This window comes from Dendropsophus ebraccatus, chromosome 3 (genome assembly GCF_027789765.1).
Source record: "Dendropsophus ebraccatus isolate aDenEbr1 chromosome 3, aDenEbr1.pat, whole genome shotgun sequence".
Taxonomy (NCBI): Eukaryota; Metazoa; Chordata; class Amphibia; order Anura; family Hylidae; genus Dendropsophus; species Dendropsophus ebraccatus.
In genome coordinates, this window is record NC_091456.1 from 99844077 (window position 1) to 99867543 (window position 23467).

Consider the following 23467-nt stretch of genomic DNA (forward strand, 5'->3'; position numbering starts at 1 on the left):
AGCAGCATAGTTCATCAGTTCAGGTGGCGGGGGGGGGTGTGTTCGGGTGCCGCAGGCGGCCACTGCTCAGCGGTCCAGGTGCGGGGGGGGGGGTGTCGGGTGCCGCAGGCAGCCACTGCTCAGCGGTCCAGGTGCGGGGGGGGGGGGGGGTGTTGGGTGCCGCAGGCGGCCACCACTCATCAGTTCGGGGGTGGGGGGGGTTGATGTGTCGGGTGCCGCAGGCGGACGCTCATCAGTTCAGGTGCGAGGGGGGGAGGGGGTGTCAGGTGCCGCGGGCGGCCGCTCATCAGTTCAGGTGCGCGGGGGGGGGGGGGTGTCGGGTGCCTTGGGCGGCCGCTCGCTCATCAGCTCAGGTGCGGGCAGGTGGGGGGGTTGGGGTGTCGGGTGCCGCTCATCAGTTCAGGTGCGGGGGGGGGGGGTGTCAGGTGCCGCAGGCGGCCGCTCATCAGTTCAGGTGCGGGGGGGGGGGGGGGGTGTCGGGTGCCGCGGGTGGCCGCTCATCAGTTTGGGGGTGGGGGGGGTTGTCAGGTTATCAGGGCGCTTAGCAGTTCAGGTGCGGGGGGGGGGGGGTCGGGTGCCGCGGGCGGCCACCGCTCGTCAGTTTAGAGCTGGGGGGGTGCTTTCAGAGAGGGAGGCAGTGATCAGCAGCAGCTGTCACTGTGTCACTGTCCTCCCTCTTTTCAATGTGCTGGGTTAGAAGCGATAACCCAGCCCATTGAAGAGACTGAGGACACGTGATGCCGTCTCGGAGGGTGGGGGCCAGGAGCAGGGAGCGTGTCGGAGTGGACTGAGAGCTGATGATTCTATGCAATCGGTGGGGGGGGGGGCACCTAGAGAACAGCAAAACTGTGCAGAATCCATAATAACTTTATATTGGAAAGATGTAAAGCTACAGGTGGGCAACGTATTAATGCAAAAATAATTTTTGGGGGAATGCCCCTTTAAGTTAGAGTTGCCTGGCAGTCTGAGCCTTTTGGTTCCCCATTGCTGGCCGGATCTCCCTCCCCTCCTGGTCTTTTAGGGTATGCGGTGGCCTGCAGGCGGGACGTGGCAGCATATCAGGGCTTTGTTCCAGGAAGTTCCATGTTCTGATGCTCTTGGGGGCTCTGTGCAATGGTACATGGACGTACCTCCCTTTACGTTTGATGCACGTTTGGTGTACTTCTGGGGAGCCAGCGTGGTCATGGGGCACACTTGTGGTCGCCGGCTGGGGTCTGATATGGGCCTAGGAGGAGCCGTGCTGTGGGCCTTGCTCCGCAGGACACCACTGGAAGCAGAGGGAGGGAAGGGTGGGCGGACCTAAGGATGCTGAGGAAAATCAGGCAAGACCAGGCCTGAGTTATTGTAGTGGCACCCTTTTGGCCTAAAAGAGTCTGGTTTGCTTGGCTCAGAAACCTCTCAATAGCCAGGCCGTGGGTCCTTCCAAAGATGCCGGATCTCCTGTCGCAGGGACCAGTTTTCACTCGTCATTGATTAATCTTTATCTAATGGCCTGGCTGTTGAGAGGCGACTGTTGTTAGATAGAGGTTTTTCTAATTCAGTCATTGATACCATTTTAGCCAGTAGAAAGGTCATATCACAAATTTATCTGAGAACTTGGAAGACCTTTTGCAAGTGTATGGGCTCTCCTGTGAATGTACTAGTCCGCCCAGAGAAGGCTGGATTTTGGAGTAAAGCTTAGCACAGAGTTTTACTCCGTGTGAACTCAGCATAAGGTGGTATCAGATTTTCACTATTCCAGAGAGGTAATTTTGCCCTTCTTCTACCCAAACACCAAGAATGAGGGAGAGAATAGATTTCATACATACCTAATATTAGAAGGTGCATTCTTGCTTATTTGGATAGGACCAGGGAGTGGAGGAAGTCTTAACAATTACCTATCCTTAATTGTCAGTCAGCATCTGCTAGGACTGTTGCTAGGTGGATTAACCTCTTAAGGACATATGCTGTACCCGTATGGCAAATGTCCGCAAGAGAAGTTCAGAGGGGGGCCGCGCCGTGACTCCGCTCTAAACTGCCGCGATCCTGACTGCTATCTGCAGCACGGGAACGCAGCTATTAGCGGGAGCGGGCCGATCGCCGTTCCCGCTAATTAACACCGTTAGATGCAGCTGTCAAACATGACAACTGCATCTAACATTGTTATTTGCAGCCCATCCCTGGTGTCTAGTGGTGGGATCCCCCCGCACAATGCATTCGCGGAGGGGGGGATCCCCTGGTCTTACCAGGCCGGGCCTTAGCGTCGGAATGACGCTGATCACGACTCGGTATTCTATTGCAATGGTCTGCAGCAGGCCATAGCAATAGAGCACTGATCTCATGGATTGGTGCTTTGTTATACAGCTACACTGATCTTTGAGAGATCAGTGTAATTGTATTAGACGTCCCCCAGAGGGACTTCTAAGTACTGTGTAAATGTAAAACACAGTATCCTATTTTATGAATAAAAATAAATAAACATGTTTAGTATCGCAGCGTGCGTAATCGCGCAAACTATTAATTTATCACATTCCTGATCTTGCACGGTAAACGGCGTAGGCGCCAAGACCCGCCACAGTGCAAAATTTGTGCATTTTTGGTTGCATCAAATCCAGAAACATTGTAATGAAAAGCGATCAAAAAGTCGCAAATATGCAATCAAGATACCGATAGAAAGTAAACATCATGGCGCAAAAATGACACCTCACACAGCCCCATAGACCAAAGGATAAAAGTGTTATAAGCCTGGGAATAGAGCGATTTTAAGGATCGGTTTTTTTTTTCTATAGAGGGTTTTATTTTTTTAAAAGCCATCAGATAATATAAAAATTATGCAAGTTGCATATAGTTTTAATCGTACTGACTTGAGGAACATGTATAACGTCAGTTTTTCCATAGGACAAACGGCGTAAAAACGAAAAACCCCCAAAGAAAAAGAATTGCGTTTTTTTTTTTTCACAGCGCATGTAATTTTTTTCTGGTTTCATAGCGTATTTTATGCAAAAATTAAGTCTGCTATTGCAAATTACAATTAGTGACGCAAAAAATAAGGGCTCATGTGAGTTTATAGGTGAAAAAATACAAGTGCTATGGCCTTTTAAACACAAGGAGGAAAAAACGAAAATTGGCTCTGTCCTTAACCCTTAGAGGACCCTTAGCGGTTTCGTTTTTTCCTCCTTGTGCTTAAAAGGCCATAGCACTTGCATTTTTTCATCTAGAAACCCACGTGCCACTAAGTGTACAAGCGGCACCCAGGACCGCAGCGTTCTCCTAGGCAGCCCAGGACGAACGGGTACGCCCAGGGTCATCCAGGGGTTAAAGAGTCACTGTCATATTTTTTTTATTTATTTTTTTGCAGAAATCAGTAATCCAGGTGGTTTTAGAAAACTTGCATTTGAATCTGCATTCAAAAAGCCTTTTCCCAGGACCCCCCACTCTCTTCTCTTTTCCATTTACTGCAAATTATCAGGAAATTGTGTCTTGTTGCATCAGACGTGCCCCTGTCTGTTCTATGAAGAGAGGAGGGGGGGGGGGGGGGGGGGAGAAGGAAGGAGGGAGATTAGTCTCTAGCAGAGAGCAGAGAACAAAGGGGAGCTACATGAAAGCTGTATTCAGAGGTCAGAGAGGTCAGTGCTGACTTAAAGGGGTAGTGCGGCGGTAACAATTATTCACAGAATAACACACATTACAAAATTATACAACTTTGTAATGTATGTTATGTCTGTGAATGGCCCCCTTCCCCGTGTCCCACCACCTACACCCGTGTATCCGGAAGTGTGGTGCGCTATACATACCTGTCACGTGCCGACTCGTCTCCGATCTTCAGTCTGCGATGTCGTCTTTGGACGGCCCGGCCGAATCCCTCCGAGCACGACATCGCAGACTGAGCAAAACTGTGCTCAGCCAATCGCGGCTGAGCATCTGATGACGCTGAAGAGGGCGACCGAAGACGACATTGCAGACTGAAGATCGGAGACGAGTCGGCACGTGACAGGTATGTATAGCGCACCACACTTCCGGGTACACGGGTGGGGGTGGTGGGACACGGGGAAGGGGGCCATTTACAGACATAACATACATTACAAAGTTGTATAACTTTGTAATGTGTGTTATTCTGTGAATAATTGTTTACCGCCGCACTACCCCTTTAAGAGGAGATAGCCCGGTGGTGTAGCTGTAAATTAACTCTTTGTTGTCCTGTTTTGGTGCCTCATCTCGCTCCACTCCTCCGCCCTCTACATAAACAACCATGAAGACAGGGGGAAAGCTTCAAGCTGCTTTTTCATGATAAAAAAAATACATTTTTCGGCTAATAAATCCAATTACAAAGTTCCTAAAATGCATTTTTCGGCTAATAAACCCAATTACAAAGTTTCATAAAATCGCCTGCAATAAACCCTTTATTTATATTTTCAGGAAGGCATCTGGTTGTCGTAGCTACCATTGGCACTATGCGATCACTTCACAGAGCCCTGATGGTAAACAAAAGTAGAATTCTTCCTTTGTTCTACCCTATAGATGCTGTGATTGCACTAACTGCAGCATCTAAAGGATTATCACCGATCCATTAGGATGGAGGTATGTATTTCTCCTTTGTCTCCCAGGAAAGTTGATATGGGACTCCCGCAGCATGATCAGTCAGTGACAGGTACTTATGCTGTCACTAACTCTGTTAAATGCTGCGATCTCTACAGATTGCAGTGTTTAAGGGGTTAATGACAGACAGCTGCTTGGTTGTCATTATGCCCAGCTCCTGGGACACTAATAAGGCAGCCCGGCACACTTTCAAACCCCTTCACAGCAGGAAAGTATGTATATGTTCCTACTGCACAAGGTATCAATAGTAGGATAGTGTATATATACGTATTAACATTGTGAAGGAGTTAAATGGGAATCATAGACATACACGTAGGATTTTAAGCCGTTTTCAGCTCAAAATGAATAAAGTTTTCTATTCTGTATACTGTTTTTATGGATAGTCAATAAAAGCGGTACTCCAACTTAAAACTAACTTGTCCCCTATCCACCAGCAAGCTGCATTTAAATGTCTTTTCGGTGTTGGTATAGTGGATGGATCGGCCCCCCCATGATGAGATCACAGAGGGACGATCCATTCTTCTGCCTAGGCCTGCCTTTAGCGTCACAATGATGCTGATCCCAGCTCGGCACTCCATTGCTTTGGGCTCCAGCAGCCCACAGCAATGAAGCACAGATAATATGTATATACTGCATTGATCTCTGACAGATCAGTGCAGTTGTATTAGAAATCTCCCTGGGGGACTTCAAATTACTGTGTAAAAAAAAATAAAGAAAAAGTTTTTTCATTAATAAAAAATCCCCTCCCCTAATAAAAGTTTAAATCTCCCCCCTTTTCCCATTTTATAAATAAAGAAAAAAATCTTAAAACTATCAAATTATCACATTCCTGATCTTGCACGGCAAACGACATAAGCGCAAAAAAAAATAATCACAAAATTGCAGATTTTTAGTCACATCAAATCAAAAAAATTGTAATAAGTCATACGCAAAGCAAGTTGCATATATGCAAGCAAGCTACAGATAGAAAGTGCAAATCATGGTGCAAAAAAGTACACCTCACACATTTGCATAGACTAAAGAATCAAAAAATTAAGCATTATAAAGATAGTAATAGAGCGATTTTAAGAACATTTAGTTTTAAAAAAAAAAAGTTTTAATTTTCTAAAAGCCATTATATAAAATAAACGTTAGAAAAATAGCAAATTATTGTAATCATACTGACTTGAGGAACATAGACAACATGTCTGTTTTATCACAGGGCGAACGGTGTAAACACGGACCCCCTTAAATTAAAAATAGTTTTTGGTTTTTTTTTTATTTCACAGCGCAAATCATTTTTTCCATTTTTTTCCAGTGCAAGCTCTATGGTCTTTTAAACACAAGAAGAAAAAAATCAAATGCAAAAGTGAAAGTTGGCTTGGTCTTTAATGGGTTAATAATAGAGATAAGCGAACCGGGTTCGGGTTTGAGTCCATCCAAACCCAAACAATCGGCATTTGATTAGCTGGGGCTGCTGAACTTGGATAAAGCTCTAAGGTTGTCTGGAAAACATGGATACAGCCAATGACTATATCCATGTTTTCCACATAACCTTAGAGCTTTATCCAACTTCAGCAGCCACTGCTAATCAAATGCCGAAAGTTCGGGTTCGGATGGACTTGAGCATGCTCGAGGTTCGCTCATCTCTAGTTAATAAATAAGTGCATTAATTACCGTAGATTGATAGAACATAAAATATGTTGAGTAACATTTATAAAATTTATCTGAAAACTCAAATATAACATTTTTTGAAAGTTTTTTTTTTTTTTTTTTAAAGCTGGAGTCGGAACATATTTTTCAACCCCAGCCAAAACTAGCTCCGACTCCACAGCTCTGCTTTTAACTATTTTAATTTTTAATCTACAAACTTATCCTTTCATAGACTCTGGAGTCTTTTTGTGAAGCTGGTGCACAGAGATTATCACGATCTGATTTTTAAAGCAAAGACTTAAAATTACAATTTTTGAAAGCAGATTTATTTGCCGTAGACTAAAATATATTCATACATAAAAAAAAATACTTAACATATAGATTACATATATATGTTTACAATTATACAACTACGAACAAATACAATCACTGCAATATAATTTTTCTTTTATGCATCTGTGTATCAGTATAGAGCTTTGAAAAACAAATATACATTTCTTTTGTGCTTTCTCCACTAGGTGGCATTCCCTGTGCAGACACAAGACAATCTTTCACTGAACAGACATGGATCTCAATCCGTTTTATTTTACAGGGTAAAACAACTCTCTGTCTTTATACAACAAATCAGCTTTGTTGCCAACTTTGTTTCATCTTTATATACCACAGAGCTGTGTACCCTAAAGTTACACTGTATGCACAGGCCTCTTAATAATTGACAACTGCATGCTTCCAACTTTGTGAGATTAGCTTGGGGAAGGCTTTTTCTATTCTAGCAAGATGGTGCTTAGTGCACAAAGCAAGGTTCATAAAGGCATAGTTAGGTGAGTTTGGCATGGCTGGCTCGCACCTTGAGGCTGGGTTCACACTACGTATATTTCAGTCAGTATTGTGGTCCTCATATTGCAACCAAAACCAGGAGTGGATTAAAAACACAGAAAGGCTCTGTTCACACAATGTTGAAATTGAGTGGATGGCCGCCATTTAATGGCAAATATTTGCTGTTATTTTAAAACAACGGCTGTTATATTGAAATAATGGCAGTTATTTACTGTTAAATGGCGGCCATCCACTAAATTTCACTCAGGGCCGCTTTAACATGGGTGCATATGGTGCACGTGCACCAGGCCCCCTGGTTCAGATCACGTGACAGGGGCCCCCCGGCTGAGTCGCCACAAATTTTCACCCCTGCGGAGGAGAGCAGTGAAGGTTAAGGAGCTGAAGACACAATTGTCGGCGCTCTGTGACACCTGTGGCAGTGCGGGGCTGGTGGTGGTCGGGAAGGAGGAGGACTGTAGCTGCTTCCTGTGAGACCGTGTCACCCTGCACAGTGCACAGTGACCCGATCTTACAGGAAGCAGCTACAGGCTGCACTCCATGCTTTGCTGGCCCTGTCTGCGGGGGAGCCCAGGAGGCAGTGCCGACTTCACAAGCATCCAGCCTCTCCCCAGGCAGAGTGTGTGGAGGCTGGGGAGCAGCACCTGCAGGATGGATGTAAGTAGTAGCGAGGTGGAAGGGTGTGAAGGGGGATAATTGAAGCTGGGGGCCCACTGACAGAGGATTTGCCTACCAGACCTCTCCGGAGTATGTCCCGATAAGCCCCGCCCCCTGGTCTCAAGCTTCGCCCCCTGCACAGACCGCGGGCCATTCAGAAGTCACCCAGCTTTCCTGCATCTTATATTGTATCACTGAGGCCACCTAGCTTTCCCAGGATCTTAGTCTTAGTATGAGGGGGGTCACTGGGGGACACAAGACCTTACAGACTAGGAGGACTGAGTCAGTCTTCCTAGTCTGTAAGCTCCTGTGTCCCCCCCCAGTCCTCCTAGTCTGTAAGCTCCTGTGTCCCCCCAGTCCTTCTAGTCTGTAAGCTCCTGTGTCCCCCCCAGTCCTCCTCCTAGTCTGTTAGCTCCTGTGCCCCCAGTCCTCCTAGTCTGTAAGCTCCTGTGTCCCCAGTCCTCCTCCTAGTCTGTAAGCTCCTGTGTCCCCAGTCCTCCTCCTAGTCTGTAAGCTCCTGTGTCCCCCAGTCCTCCTAGTCTGTAAACTTATGTGTCCCCAGTCCTCCTCCTAGTCTGTAAGCTCCTGTGTCCCCCCCCAGTCCTCCTAGTCTGTAAGCTCCTGTGTCCCCCCAGTCCTTCTAGTCTGTAAGCTCCTGTGTCCCCCCCCCAGTCCTCCTCCTAGTCTGTAAGCTCCTGTGTCCCCCAGTCCTCCTAGTCTGTAAGCTCTTGTTTCCCCCCCAGTCCTCCTCCTAGTCTGTAAGCTCCTGTGCCCCCAGTCCTCCTAGTCTGTAAGCTCCTGTGTCCCCAGTCCTCCTAGTCTGTAAGCTCCTGTGTCCCCCCAGTCCTCCTAGTCTGTAAACTCATGTGTCCCCAGTCCTCCTCCTAGTCTCTAAGCTCCTGTGTCCCCTCAGTCCTCCTCCTAGTCTGTAAGCTTCTTTGTCGCCCCAGTCCTCCTCCTAGTCTGTAAGCTCCTGTGTCCCCCCAGTCCTCCTCCTAGTGTGTAAGCTCCTGTGTCCCCTCCAGTCCTCCTCCTAGTCTGTAAGCTCCTGTGTCCCCCCCGTCCTCCTCCTAGTCTGTAATCTCCTGTGTCCCCCCAGTCCTCCTAGTCTGTAAGATCCTGTGTCCCCCCCCAGTCCTCCTCCTAGTCTGTAAGCTCCTGTGTCCCCAGTCCTCCTCCTAGTCTGTTAGCTCCTGTGTCCCCCCCCAGTCCTCCTAGTCTGTAAGCTCCTGTGTCCCCCCAGTCCTCCTCCTAGTCTGTAAGCTCCTGTGTCCCCCAGTCCTCCTCCTAGTCTGTAAGCTCCTATGTCCCCCCCAGTCCTCCTAGTCTGTAAACTCCTGTGTCCCCCAGTCCTCCTCCTAGTCTGTAAGCTCCTGTGTCCCCCCAGTCCTCCTCCTAGTCTGTAAACTGCTATGTCCCCCAGTCCTCCTAGTCTGTAAGCTCCTGTGTCCCCCCAGTCCTCCTCCTAGTCTGTAAGCTACTGTGTCCCCCCCAGTCCTCCTAGTCTGTAAACTCCTGTGTCCCCCCAGTCCTCCTCCTAGTCTGTAAGCTCCTGTGTCCCCCCAGTCCTTCTCCTAGTCTGTAAGCTTCTGTGTCCCCCCCCAGTCCTCCTAGTCTGTAAGCTCCTGTGTCCCCTCAGTCCTCCTCCTAGTCTCTAAGCTCCTGTGTCCCCCCCCAGTCCTCCTCCTAGTCTGTAAGCTCCTGTGTTCCCCCAGTCCTCCTAGTCTGTAAGCTCCTGTGTCCCCCCAGTCCTCCTCCTAGTCTGTAAGCTCCTGTGTCCCCCCCAGTCCTCCTAGTTTGTAAGCTCCTGTGTCCCCCCAGTCCTCCTCCTAGTCTGTAAGCTCCTGTGTCCCCCAGTCCTCCTCCTAGTCTGTAAGCTCCTATGTCCCCCCCAGTCCTCCTAGTCTGTAAGTTCCTGTGTCCCCCAGTCCTCCTCCTAGTCTGTAAGCTCCTGTGTCCCCCCAGTCCTCCTCCTAGTCTGTAAGCTCCTGTGTCCCCCCCAGTCCTCCTAGTCTGTAAGCTCCTGTGTCCCCCCAGTCCTCCTCCTAGTCTGTAAGCTCCTGTGTCCCCCCAGTCCTCCTCCTAGTCTGTAAGCTCCTGTGTCCCCCCAGTCCTCCTCCTAGTCTGTAAGCTCCTGTGTCCCCCCAGTCCTCCTCCTAGTCTGTAAGCTTCTGTGTCCCCCCCAGTCCTCCTAGTCTGTAAGCTCCTGTGTCCCCTCAGTCCTCCTCCTAGTCTGTAAGCTCTTGTGCCCCCCCCAGTCCTCCTCCTAGTCTGTAAGCTCCTGTGTCCCCCCAGTCCTCCTAGTCTGTAAACTTATGTGTCCCCAGTCCTCCTCCTAGTCTGTAAGCTCCTGTGTCCCCCAGTCCTCCTCCTAGTCTGTAAGATCCTGTGTCCCCCCCAGTCCTCCTCCTAGTCTGTAAGCTCCTGTGCCCCCAGTCCTCCTAGTCTGTAAGCTCCTGTGTCCCCAGTCCTCCTTCTAGTCTGTAAGCTCCTGTGTCCCCCCAGTCCTCCTAGTCTGTAAACTCATGTGTCCCCAGTCCTCCTCCTAGTCTCTAAGCTCCTGTGTCCCCCCAGTCCTCCTCCTCGTCTGTAAGCTTCTGTGTCCCCCCCAGTCCTCCTAGTCTGTAAGCTCCTGTGTCCCCCCAGTCCTCCTCCTAGTCTGTAAGCTCCTGTGTCCCCTCCAGTCCTCCTCCTAGTCTGTAAGCTCCTGTGTCCCCCCAGTCCTCCTCCTAGTCTGTAATCTCCTGTGTCCCCCCCGTCCTCCTAGTCTGTAAGCTCCTGTGTCCCCCCCCAGTCCTCCTCCTAGTCTGTAAGCTCCTGTGTCCCCAGTCCTCCTCCTAGTCTGTTAGCTCCTGTGTCCCCCCCAGTCCTCCTAGTTTGTAAGCTCCTGTGTCCCCCCAGTCCTCCTCCTAGTCTGTAAGCTCCTGTGTCCCCCAGTCCTCCTCCTAGTCTGTAAGCTCCTATGTCCCCCCCAGTCCTCCTAGTCTGTAAACTCCTGTGTCCCCCAGTCCTCCTCCTAGTCTGTAAGCTCCTGTGTCCCCCCAGTCCTCCTCCTAGTCTGTAAGCTCCTGTGTTCCCCCAGTCCTCCTAGTCTGTAAGCTCCTGTGTCCCCCCAGTCCTCCTCCTAGTCTGTAAGCTCCTGTGTCCCCCCAGTCCTCCTAGTCTGAAAACTCCTGTGTCCCCCCAGTCCTCCTCCTAGTCTGTAAGCTCCTGTGTCCCCCCAGTCCTTCTCCTAGTCTGTAAGCTTCTGTGTCCCCCCCCAGTCCTCCTAGTCTGTAAGCTCCTGTGTCCCCTCAGTCCTCCTCCTAGTCTGTAAGCTCCTGTGTCCCCCCAGTCCTTCTCCTAGTCTGTAAGCTTCTGTGTCCCCCCCCAGTCCTCCTAGTCTGTAAGCTCCTGTGTCCCCTCAGTCCTCCTCCTAGTCTCTAAGCTTCTGTGTCCCCCCCCAGTCCTCCTAGTCTGTAAGCTCCTGTGTCCCCTCAGTCCTCCTCCTAGTCTCTAAGCTCCTGTGTCCCCCCCCAGTCCTCCTCCTAGTCTGTAATCTCCTGTGTCCCCCCAGTCCTCCTCCTAGTCTGTAAGCTCCTGTGTCCCCCCAGTCCTCCTAGTCTGTAAACTCCTGTGTCCCCCCAGTCCTCCTCCTAGTCTGTAAGCTCCTGTGTCCCCCCAGTCCTTCTCCTAGTCTGTAAGCTTCTGTGTCCCCCCCCAGTCCTCCTAGTCTGTAAGCTCCTGTGTCCCCTCAGTCCTCCTCCTAGTCTCTAAGCTCCTGTGTCCCCCCCCAGTCCTCCTCCTAGTCTGTAAGCTCCTGTGTTCCCCCAGTCCTCCTAGTCTGTAAGCTCCTGTGTCCCCCCAGTCCTCCTCCTAGTCTGTAAGCTCCTGTGTCCCCCCCAGTCCTCCTAGTTTGTAAGCTCCTGTGTCCCCCCAGTCCTCCTCCTAGTCTGTAAGCTCCTGTGTCCCCCAGTCCTCCTCCTAGTCTGTAAGCTCCTATGTCCCCCCCAGTCCTCCTAGTCTGTAAGTTCCTGTGTCCCCCAGTCCTCCTCCTAGTCTGTAAGCTCCTGTGTCCCCCCAGTCCTCCTCCTAGTCTGTAAGCTCCTGTGTCCCCCCCAGTCCTCCTAGTCTGTAAGCTCCTGTGTCCCCCCAGTCCTCCTCCTAGTCTGTAAGCTCCTGTGTCCCCCCCAGTCCTCCTCCTAGTCTGTAAGCTCCTGTGTCCCCCCAGTCCTCCTCCTAGTCTGTAAGCTCCTGTGTCCCCCCAGTCCTCCTCCTAGTCTGTAAGCTTCTGTGTCCCCCCCAGTCCTCCTAGTCTGTAAGCTCCTGTGTCCCCTCAGTCCTCCTCCTAGTCTGTAAGCTCTTGTGCCCCCCCCAGTCCTCCTCCTAGTCTGTAAGCTCCTGTGTCCCCCCAGTCCTCCTAGTCTGTAAGCTCCTGTGTCCCCCCCCCAGTCCTCCTAGTCTGTAAGCTCCTGTGCCCCCAGTCCTCCTCCTAGTCTGTAAGCTCCTGTGTCCCCCCAGTCCTCCTCCTAGTCTGTAAGCTCCTGTGTCCCCAGTCCTCCTAGTGTGTAAGCTCCTATGTCCCCCAGTCCTCCTAGTCTGTAAGCTCCTATGTCCCCCCAGTCCTCCTAGTCTGTGAGCTCCTGTGTCCCCCCAGTCGTCCTCCTAGTCTGTAAGCTCCTGTGTCCCCCCAGTCCTTCTCCTAGTCTGTAAGCTCCTGTGTCCCCCAGTCCTCCTCCTAGTCTGTAAGCTCCTGTGTCCCCCCAGTCCTCCTCCTAGTCTGTAAGCTCCTGTGTCCCCCCCAGTCCTCCTAGTCTGTAAGCTCCTGTGTCCCCCCAGTCCTCCTCCTAGTCTGTAAGCTCCTGTGTCCCCCCAGTCCTCCTCCTAGTCTGTAAGCTCCTGTGTCCCCCCAGTCCTCCTCCTAGTCTGTAAGCTCCTGTGTCCCCCCAGTCCTCCTCCTAGTCTGTAAGCTTCTGTGTCCCCCCCAGTCCTCCTAGTCTGTAAGCTCCTGTGTCCCCTCAGTCCTCCTCCTAGTCTGTAAGCTCTTGTGCCCCCCCCAGTCCTCCTCCTAGTCTGTAAGCTCCTGTGTCCCCCCAGTCCTCCTAGTCTGTAAACTTATGTGTCCCCCCAGTCCTCCTAGTCTGTAAACTTATGTGTCCCCAGTCCTCCTCCTAGTCTGTAAGCTCCTGTGTCCCCCAGTCCTCCTCCTAGTCTGTAAGCTCCTGTGTCCCCCCCCGTCCTCCTCCTAGTCTGTAAGCTCCTGTGCCCCCAGTCCTCCTAGTCTGTAAGCTCCTGTGTCCCCAGTCCTCCTTCTAGTCTGTAAGCTCCTGTGTCCCCCCAGTCCTCCTAGTCTGTAAACTCATGTGTCCCCAGTCCTCCTCCTAGTCTCTAAGCTCCTGTGTCCCCCCACTCCTCCTCCTAGTCTGTAAGCTTCTGTGTCCCCCCCAGTCCTCCTAGTCTGTAAGCTCCTGTGTCCCCCCAGTCCTCCTCCTAGTCTGTAAGCTCCTGTGTCCCCTCCAGTCCTCCTCCTAGTCTGTAAGCTCCTGTGTCCCCCCAGTCCTCCTCCTAGTCTGTAATCTCCTGTGTCCCCCCAGTCCTCCTAGTCTGTAAGCTCCTGTGTCCCCCCCCAGTCCTCCTCCTAGTCTGTAAGCTCCTGTGTCCCCAGTCCTCCTCCTAGTCTGTTAGCTCCTGTGTCCCCCCCAGTCCTCCTAGTTTGTAAGCTCCTGTGTCCCCCCAGTCCTCCTCCTAGTCTGTAAGCTCCTGTGTCCCCCAGTCCTCCTCCTAGTCTGTAAGCTCCTATGTCCCCCCCAGTCCTCCTAGTCTGTAAACTCCTGTGTCCCCCAGTCCTCCTCCTAGTCTGTAAGCTCCTGTGTCCCCCCAGTCCTCCTCCTAGTCTGTAAGCTCCTGTGTCCCCCCAGTCCTCCTAGTCTGTAAGCTCCTGTGTCCCCCCAGTCCTCCTCCTAGTCTGTAAGCTCCTGTGTCCCCCCAGTCCTCCTAGTCTGTAAACTCCTGTGTCCCCCCAGTCCTCCTCCTAGTCTGTAAGCTCCTGTGTCCCCCCAGTCCTTCTCCTAGTCTGTAAGCTTCTGTGTCCCCCCCCAGTCCTCCTAGTCTGTAAGCTCCTGTGTCCCCTCAGTCCTCCTCCTAGTCTGTAAGCTCCTGTGTCCCCCCAGTCCTTCTCCTAGTCTGTAAGCTTCTGTGTCCCCCCCCAGTCCTCCTAGTCTGTAAGCTCCTGTGTCCCCTCAGTCCTCCTCCTAGTCTCTAAGCTTCTGTGTCCCCCCCCAGTCCTCCTAGTCTGTAAGCTCCTGTGTCCCCTCAGTCCTCCTCCTAGTCTCTAAGCTCCTGTGTCCCCCCCCAGTCCTCCTCCTAGTCTGTAAGCTCCTGTGTCCCCCCAGTCCTCCTCCTAGTCTGTAAGCTCCTGTGTCCCCCCAGTCCTCCTAGTCTGTAAACTCCTGTGTCCCCCCAGTCCTCCTCCTAGTCTGTAAGCTCCTGTGTCCCCCCAGTCCTTCTCCTAGTCTGTAAGCTTCTGTGTCCCCCCCCAGTCCTCCTAGTCTGTAAGCTCCTGTGTCCCCTCAGTCCTCCTCCTAGTCTCTAAGCTCCTGTGTCCCCCCCCAGTCCTCCTCCTAGTCTGTAAGCTCCTGTGTTCCCCCAGTCCTCCTAGTCTGTAAGCTCCTGTGTCCCCCCAGTCCTCCTCCTAGTCTGTAAGCTCCTGTGTCCCCCCCAGTCCTCCTAGTTTGTAAGCTCCTGTGTCCCCCCAGTCCTCCTCCTAGTCTGTAAGCTCCTGTGTCCCCCAGTCCTCCTCCTAGTCTGTAAGCTCCTATGTCCCCCCCAGTCCTCCTAGTCTGTAAGTTCCTGTGTCCCCCAGTCCTCCTCCTAGTCTGTAAGCTCCTGTGTCCCCCCAGTCCTCCTCCTAGTCTGTAAGCTCCTGTGTCCCCCCCAGTCCTCCTAGTCTGTAAGCTCCTGTGTCCCCCCAGTCCTCCTCCTAGTCTGTAAGCTCCTGTGTCCCCCCCAGTCCTCCTCCTAGTCTGTAAGCTCCTGTGTCCCCCCAGTCCTCCTCCTAGTCTGTAAGCTCCTGTGTCCCCCCAGTCCTCCTCCTAGTCTGTAAGCTCCTGTGTCCCCCCCAGTCCTCCTAGTCTGTAAGCTCCTGTGTCCCCTCAGTCCTCCTCCTAGTCTGTAAGCTCTTGTGCCCCCCCCAGTCCTCCTCCTAGTCTGTAAGCTCCTGTGTCCCCCCAGTCCTCCTAGTCTGTAAGCTCCTGTGTCCCCCCCCCAGTCCTCCTAGTCTGTAAGCTCCTGTGCCCCCAGTCCTCCTCCTAGTCTGTAAGCTCCTGTGTCCCCCCAGTCCTCCTCCTAGTCTGTAAGCTCCTGTGTCCCCAGTCCTCCTAGTGTGTAAGCTCCTATGTCCCCCAGTCCTCCTAGTCTGTAAGCTCCTATGTCCCCCCAGTCCTCCTAGTCTGTGAGCTCCTGTGTCCCCCCAGTCGTCCTCCTAGTCTGTAAGCTCCTGTGTCCCCCCAGTCCTTCTCCTAGTCTGTAAGCTCCTGTGTCCCCCAGTCCTCCTCCTAGTCTGTAAGCTCCTGTGTCCCCCCAGTCCTTCTCCTAGTCTGTAAGCTCCTGTGTCCCCAGTCCTCCTCCTAGTCTGTAAGCTCCTGTGTCCCCCCCAGTCCTCCTAATCTGTAAGCTCCTGTGCCCCCCAGTCCTCCTAGTGTGTAAGATCCTGTGTCCCCCCAGTCCTCCTCCTAGTCTGTAAGCTCCTGTGTCCCCCCCAGTCCTCCTAGTCTGTAAGCTCCTGTGTCCCCAGTCCTCCTCCTAGTCTGTAAGATCCTGTGTCCCCAGTCCTCCTCCTAGTCTGTAAGATCCTGTGCCCCCAGTCCTCCTCCTAGTCTGTAAGCTCCTGTGTCCCCAGTCCTCCTCCTAGTCTGTAAGCTCCTGTGTCCCCCCAGTCCTCCTCCTAGTCTGTAAGCTCCTGTGCCCCCCCCAGTCCTCCTAGCCTGTAATTTCCTGTGCCCCCCAGTCCTCCTCCTAGACTGTAAGCTCCTGTGTCCCCAAGAGCTTACACACCCACACTCCCGTGGGGTGAGGTGGGGGGGCGGGTTCCCTATTAGTTCACCAATCCCTACAGTGGGAACCTGTTATAGCCAGAAACTGTTCCAGTGGTGATATTAGGTCTGTACGTGCCCCCACTAGCTTCACTCTCCATTATTCATAAATATTTAGGGGTATTGTACCTGACATAGGAATGCTCCCCGACCATACTCCCTTTTTATAACTTGTGATAAAACCTGATGCACTGAGTATAATGCCCCAGTGATAATACCTGATAAATATAACTCAGTTAAGCTTTATAAGGAGAGGGGGCCCACTCTTGATGTCTGTGCACTGGACCCACCAGTGTATTAAAACGGCCCTGATTTCACCATTGTGTGAACAGATCCTTTCTGTGTTTTTAATCCACTCCTGGTTTTGATTGCAATATGAGGACCACAATACTGACTGAAATATACGTAGTGTGAACCCAGCCTAAAGGGGTACTCCAGTGAAAAGCTTTTTCCCAGTAATTGAAACACATTACAAAGTTGTATAGCTTTGTAATATGCATCAATCACCTATCTGCCCCTTCCCTATCTCATTCTTACCTAATGACTGTTGACCTCAGGCTGCTCTGTGGCAGCCATTTGTGACAATGCTTCTGGGTGTGTTTAGTATCTCTTCTATACAGTACAGTGTCATACTACATGTCCTGTACTACTGTGTGTCTAGTATCTCCTCTCTACAGTATAGCGTGATACTGACATTATTTTGTAACAATATCATCATCAAGAGGGAGGTGGGTCTAAGACCTGTTAGACCAGCCTCTCTTTGTCAGATGACTCAGGTTGGTCAGCTCTGATTGGCTGAGCAAGATGTAAGCCACCTAACAGTTTTAGAGTCAGTTAGACATCACAGGAGACAAAGTGCATCATAGGAAAGCCCAAACCAGGAAGCTGTGTCTATGCAGAGGATGTCATTGTCACAAAATGGCTTCCACAGAGCAGCCTGGGGTCAACAGTCATTGGGTAAGAATGAGTTTACTTCACTTCCTGGTGGCGGGTTGAGGGGGGGAAAAGATAGGTGATTGAAGCTTATTACAAAGATATATAACTTTGTAATGTGTTTAAATTACTGGGAAAAAGCTTTTCGCTAGAGTACCCCTTTAACCTCTCTGAACATCTTTAAGATAAACTATATAAATATCTCTCTTAGTATTTTCCTATTGCTGCAACTGGGTCATGTGATCTCCAGTATAACAATTAATAAATTGCATGTTTTAATATGTAGAAAGGATGTCAGTTTCTTCCAAGTCTATTTTTCACATCATTGTTTAGAATTGGTATCTAGGGCTAAGATCATTGTCCGTTATGAAGTTTCTGCCTAATGTTTGATTCTGAGAGCATTTGTGCACTTACGTCCATGTTTTTACTACATAGCTTTGAAGTATTGTAGGCCATTGTTCAGTAGATTGACTGACTGAAAACTCTGAAACTTGATCTTTATATACAAGTTATAGATTAACTATGGGAAAATGATTTACCAGAGTTTACTCTCCATGTCTTACCTCATTGTATTTTTTCTGGCCCATGCAGCACTGCCTAATAAGCAGGCAATTCATTCCCATGAGAACACTTATCACCGGCTTCTGAACACACTTTATGTGCCTTGTTGGCATACAGCAAGGTTCTTAGACTACTGCATATAATGTATATACTATGCTCATGAGTCAACAGATTTTCTTAGCTTTAGTCAGTGACATAAAATTGACTTCACAGAAGGTAATCCATACTACCAAAGTTCTGTTTTCTTTCCATTTTTAAATTGCTAGCTAGGTGTTCTGACCAAAATCACTGGACATATCAAAGACAAAATCCTTGGACATAGTATATAGAGTTATTGTCACTAAATTGGTCAAAATACATATTACTGACTGGGCACACTAGAAATGCTGGTAACTGGACTCCTAAAACTTGCTCGGGAAAGGCGCACACTACTTTTTCTTCTGAGTGAACTTTCATTTGATGAACCAGAGGTGACATCTAGGCCTTGTTGGTGACATGCTGGTACCTTGACTCCAGCCATAGTGCAAGCACAGCAGAGAAATGCCAACATTGCTTTACGTACCTCTGAACTCCTGAGAGAGTAGATTAATGGGTTAAAGGCTGAGTTCAAGACCGCTAAGGCAAGAACCCATTCCAGCCCTACTGGAGATTGACAGAAAGGAGGAGCACATGCAGAATCTACCAAAAGATAAACAAAAAGGGGAGTCCAGCAAAAGACAAATGAGCCAAGGATGATGAGAACGGTTTGAAGTAAGTGTAAGGCACGGCGACTATGGCTTGTGATTGCAGTCCGCCTGGCATTGCAACATACTAAGTAATAAATAGTGCAGTAAAAGCCAATAATCCCAATCAGGCTAATAGACAAAAGTCCAAGGCTAAATAAAATATATTGCCTTGAGTAAAGGGGTAGAAGACTGGAGCAAGTTTCAATATGGCACAGGCAGTTCCACCCAAACAAAGGCAAAGACCCAACAATAGCAGCCAGCAGCCAACATACAATGATCAACCCCTGTGCGCGCACCACTTTTCTAGAGCGGCTCTCTGAGTATAGGGCCACCATAGTACAATATCGCTCCACTGCGGTTATGAACAGACTGAACGTAGAGGCAGCTAAAGTGGTAAAGAGAAGACCTTCTCTTAGAAACCATTGTTGTGGGTTCAATCGAAAAGTAATTTCGCCTGAAAGGCATATATTTAGTAGGTATGAAATGCCAGCCAGGAGATCACTAAATGCAATGTTTGCCAAGCAGCAGTGGACCCAGCGTCTCAAACGAAGGAACCTAAAAATAAAACAAAATCATTGTTAAGCATAATGCCAATATAGTTTTTATTTTAGTTAAAGGTGTTGTCCCATCAGGACAATTAGTGTCTATACATGTGCTTGTAAATGTTATAGAATTTAGTTTCAATAAGAGCAAGTCCCGCTTTAGCAGACCAGTTAGGTCCATGCTCTCCTGGAATGGCCATCCGTTGGAATGCCAATCATGTAATGGTAATGATAGCATCCAACAGCAGATCTCCAGAGGTGAGAGAGGCTGGCCTTATTTTAAAAGTGGATGTTAATGTATGCATACCAGTTCTACGTTATGTTCTTGACATTAAAGCGTAACTGTCATGTTTTTTTCCCCCCAGAAATCAAACGATTTTAAGGAGCTTTGTAATAGGTTTTATTAGGCAAAAATGCCTCTTTCTGTGCTCAAAAGACTTTTTCTCAACCCCCCCCCCCCCCCCCCTCACTCTGTGCATTTTCAGGAAAATCGGACTTCAGAGTGAAGACGGGTTCTGCTGAGTCCATTATAACCTATGGGGGAGGGGTTGAGGCAGAGGAGTGAGCAGGAAGAACAGACACACATACCAGCTGTTTATTCACTGTCTGGGCACATAAAACTCTGGATTCACAGGTCAGAAAGGTCAGTTCTTATCTAACAGCTTGGGGAGATAAGATTGCAGGATGTAGAATGTGTTTTCAGTCCTCCATGCGCAACTCCCTCCTCTCAACCACTCCCTTTTCCATAGGATAGAAAGGACAGAGAAATCCTGCTTCATCTAAAGTGATGGGGGGAGCTGGGAAACTCCTTTTTGAGTATAGAAGTGAACTCTTTTGCTTAAAAAAAAACTGTTACAGAAATCACTTGAACTATTGATATTTATTGTTTTCTGATAAATTACCCTGAAATGACAGTTACGCTTTAAAGGGGTTATCCAGTGCTACAAAAACATGGCCACTTTCTTCCAGAGACAACCCCACTCTTGTCTTCAGCTTGGGGTGTGTTTTGCTGCTCAGTTTCATTGAAGTGAATGGAGCTTAATTGCAAACCTCACCTGAACTGGAGACAAGAGTCGTGTTGTCTCTGAAAGAAAGTGGCCATGTTTTGGTAGCACTGGATAACCCCTTTAAGGTAAAATGATGAGTTATAAATAGCTTGGTAGATAATGATTACTTTTTGGTGAAGGCCGGCTGCAAGCCCACTCCTCCTTCATTGCTTCTCACCTTAGCAGGGCCACCAGCACGCACAAATTCTCCAGTATGATGAACAGACTGATAAGGATGCTGCTTATCTTCAGGTAAATGTCATTTTCACTTGTTCGACCAATTAGACGTCCAGTCAAATTATAATGTAACAGTATAATGTTAACATTTTGCTTGACTACCAGTTCTAGGCAATGGTTAGATGTCAGGTTAGATATCGGGTTCATGATGGCACATAAGAGTCTGTAAAAGAAAATAGATTCAATTGGGTTAAAGGGGTTATCCAGCGTGGGGGCACTTTTTTGGGGGGACCGGGAAGGAGGTGGCTGAAATAAAAGATGTCTACTTACCTCCCGGTTCCAGCGGCGGGTCCCGCATTCCCGGCCGCTTCCTGGTGTCTGACGCCGCCCGAGACGCTACGTTTCAGGGCCGCTCAGCCACTTATTGAAGGAGGCGGGATCCAAGCGGACTTGAAACGGATCCCGCCTCCTTCACTGAGTGGCTGAGCGGCACTGAGACGTAGCGTCTCGGGCGGCTTCAGACACCCGGAAGCGGCCAGGAACCAGGCACTCGAGTGCCTGTGATGCGGGACCCGCCGCTGGAACCGGCAAGGTGAGTGGACGTCTTTTATTTCAGCCACCTCCTCCCCGGTCCCCCCAAAAAAGTAGCCCCACGCTGGAGCACCCCTTTAAGCTTCCATTACTTTTCTGACCTTTACCATTGTATTGTTTTATTTAGGCTGGGTTCACGTTATGACCTGTCAAATAGGCATGCCCAAGTATATCAGCATGGACAGGAATGGGCCTCATTGACTTTTCAATGCTACTCAACCGGTTTGGCCACACCAGGGAGTGGAGTCTAAGGGTGGTATTACACGGGCCAATACCTGTAAACGAGAACCAATCTAGCAAACCTATTACACGGCCCGATAATCGTTAAACAAGGGCTGCAAGGACATCATTACCGATGTCCTTGGAGCCCTTGCTTGAACTATATACTTTACCTATCCACGCTCCAGGGCTGCTCCTGCGGTCCGCTTTTCCCCGGGTCCCGGGCGCTCTAGCTTCAGAGCGGCCTGTCAGCTGACAAGACTGGGAGAAGCGGACCACAGGAGCAGCCCTGGAGCGTGGATAGGTAATGTATATCGTCAGTCGCCGGCCGCGCACCGCTATTACACGTAGCGGTGTGCGGTCGGCGCCCGACAAATATAGGTTCCAACCTTTATCAATGATCAGCCGATGACAACGATCATCGGCTGATCGTTCTATTTATTACATGGAGTGATAATCGACCAAATGGGGCCGATTCGGCCGATTATCGGTCCGTGTAATAGTACCCTAAGGGCCTTATTACACCAACAGATTATCTGACAGATTTTTTTGAGCCAAAGCCAGGAATGGACTATAAACAGAACAGGTCATAAAAAAAGACTGAGATTTCTCCTCTTTTCAAATCCATTCCTGGTTTTGGCTTAAAAAAATCTGTCAGATAAACTGTTGGTGTAATAGGGCCCTAAGTGCCCACTAGGTCTTTACCCTTTATCCCCTTCTAGAGTGTGGAAGCCAGATTTCTGTGGCTAGAAGGCACCAGGTCGTCCCATGACTGGTTTGAGCAGCAGCTTTTTCCTAAGAACCAGACAGTTGGTGCAAGGCATGGATACCAGGCCGAGTATACATGGTCAGTAAGCCGGGTCGTTAGCAGGAGAGTCAGTGCTTTACCAGGGATGAGACAAGTATTGTAGTCAGAGATGCAAAGAATCAGGTCAGGATGTTTCATAGGAAGGTCGGACAATCTGTGCAACACAATATTGGCATCAGGTACATGGTACAGGGGAGTCAGGAGCTGGTTGTGACGCTCGGTTCCTAGCACTGCCGGAGCGTGCGGCCGGCCTCCTGCTTCTAATGGAGTCCCTGGTAACCGGTCTGGCCGGGTGCAGGGAGTGCGCAGATATTGTCCCTAATGACTACCCCTGCCGGTTGCTAGGGGCGCAGCGGCATCCTCTTTGTTGTTGCAGCGGCCGGGGCTTCACCGCCCCCTATCATGTTGCACAGGTTTGAATACTAGAGAATATCGAGCATGCTCGAGTTTTGTCCGAACCCGAGTGTTCGGCATTTGATTAGTGGTGGCTTCTGAAGTTAGATAAAGCCCTAAGGCTATCTGATAAACATGGATATACTCATAGGCTGTATGCATGTTTTCCTGACAACCTTAGGGCTTTATCCAACTTCAGCAGCCACCACTAATCACATGCCGAACGCTCGGCTTCAGACGAACTCAAGCATTATCGATATTCGTTCATCTCTATTGATTACTGATTATTAACTGACTGGCGGCCGACACAGCCAGTCAGCTTTGTGCATGGGACTGGAGCTGGAGTCTCAGCCCCAATCAATTTCTGGGGCTGGGACTCCAGGCTCCATAAGTATACTCCCCTATGTGTCCTCCTTTCCTGCGATAGAGCCTCATTCCTGAGTGTCACTAAGCTAGCGTTTGTATCTTGGTTACGTATTCCCTGGTTTCTCTGACTTTTGGCTTGACTTTCTGATGTTTCTCCCCGCCTTCTGATTTTTTACCGCTTTGACCAATAGTTACTGACCTGGCTAGAAGACTCTAAGTTTATTGTGTTTGTTTGTTCTGTCTTTGCCTCACCTGTCTTGCATTCTACAGTCCTAACCTGACAAAGCATAAACCACAGAACAGCCGGGATGGAGGATGCGGGCGGCGGTGCAGATGGGGGGCCGGGATGGAGGATGCGGGCGGCGGTGCAGATGGGGGGCCGGGATGGAGGATGCGGGCGGCGGGGATGATGGGGGGCCGGGATGGAGGATGCCGGTGGCGGGCCTGATGCAAGCGGCGGGGCTGTGGGCGCCAGGGGGTTAGAGCACATACTCACAGCGGGATGTCAATCCCGCTGCGAGTATGTGCTAACATAGGAATCAATGGTACTGGATCCGCAGATGATCTCGCTGCAAATCCGCAGAAGTGAGATCCGCTGTGGATCCGGTAGGTGTGAAGGCACCCGTACTTGGAATCCAAGAGTCCAAGAATGCTCAAAGAAATGGCAGGTAAGGCTAATGTAAATAGGTGCAGGTGGCTCTGGAATGGGAGATGGCAGTAGCAGGTGAAGACAAGAGGGAGATTTATCAAACTGGTGTAAAATAGAACTGGCTCAGTTGCCCCTAGCAACCAATCAGATTCCACTTTTCATTCCTCACAGACTCTTTGAAAAATGAAAGGTGAAATCTGGCTGCTAGGGGCAACAAAGACAATATACTTTACACCAGTTTGATAAATCTCCCCCAAAGTGCCTATATAAATCCAGAGCAGTTGGCTGCTGCGCACCCTAGTGGCCAAAGATTTTGCTGCAGGAAAAGGAGGAAGAAGACACCAGAAAACATGAGCATACCAGGATGGCCCCACTGCCGGTGAGTTTCATCCGGCAGTGTTACACTTTTGAGTCCTGGAAAATACATACTGTATATACCTATGGGAAAACCATGTAAACCATACTTGGGGTGACAGAAGCAGAAAAATCTGTTGTGTTAACATAGCTTAATGTGTTCAGTGCTTATGAGAAAAAGTGTCTTTTACTATGCCAATTCTTATTGGTTGGAGGAAACAGCCGTATACAAGGCGGTCAAGGTGGATGAAGCTACTGGGCAGAGATCCAGAATAGAAATTGCTAACACCTCTTCATGTATATAACTGCACCCCAAACTCCCCATACATACATACA

General features: G+C 49.8%; 2 protein-coding genes across 3 annotated transcripts in view; one reads left to right on the plus strand and one right to left on the minus strand.

Moving 5' to 3' along the window:
* The window catches only part of LOC138785899 (mast cell protease 1A-like), a 101469-nt gene that overhangs the window by 25118 nt on the left and 52884 nt on the right, over nt 1-23467 (plus strand). The window contains exons 2-3 of one of the 2 annotated variants that reach the window (XM_069962364.1): nt 4396-4557; nt 6726-6800. Coding sequence is in view for 1 of the 2 variants with exons in the window: in XM_069962361.1 (XP_069818462.1) it covers nt 16661-16724 (64 nt within the window). In the remaining variant the exon portion in view is untranslated. Of the gene's footprint in view, nt 1-4395; nt 4558-6725; nt 6801-16588; nt 16725-23467 lie in introns of those variants that run through there. The other variant, XM_069962361.1, reaches the window with a different exon arrangement.
* Nucleotides 16589-23467, minus strand: part of S1PR4 (sphingosine-1-phosphate receptor 4) — a 28332-nt gene continuing 21453 nt past the window's right edge. Inside the window, exons 3-4 of the mRNA XM_069962365.1 lie at nt 19753-19974; nt 16589-18541 (exon numbers count right to left, since the gene is read on the minus strand). Coding sequence (XP_069818466.1) covers nt 17623-18541; nt 19753-19958 — 1125 coding nt within the window. The 5' untranslated portion in view covers nt 19959-19974 and the 3' untranslated portion in view covers nt 16589-17622. The remainder of the gene's footprint in view (nt 18542-19752; nt 19975-23467) is intronic.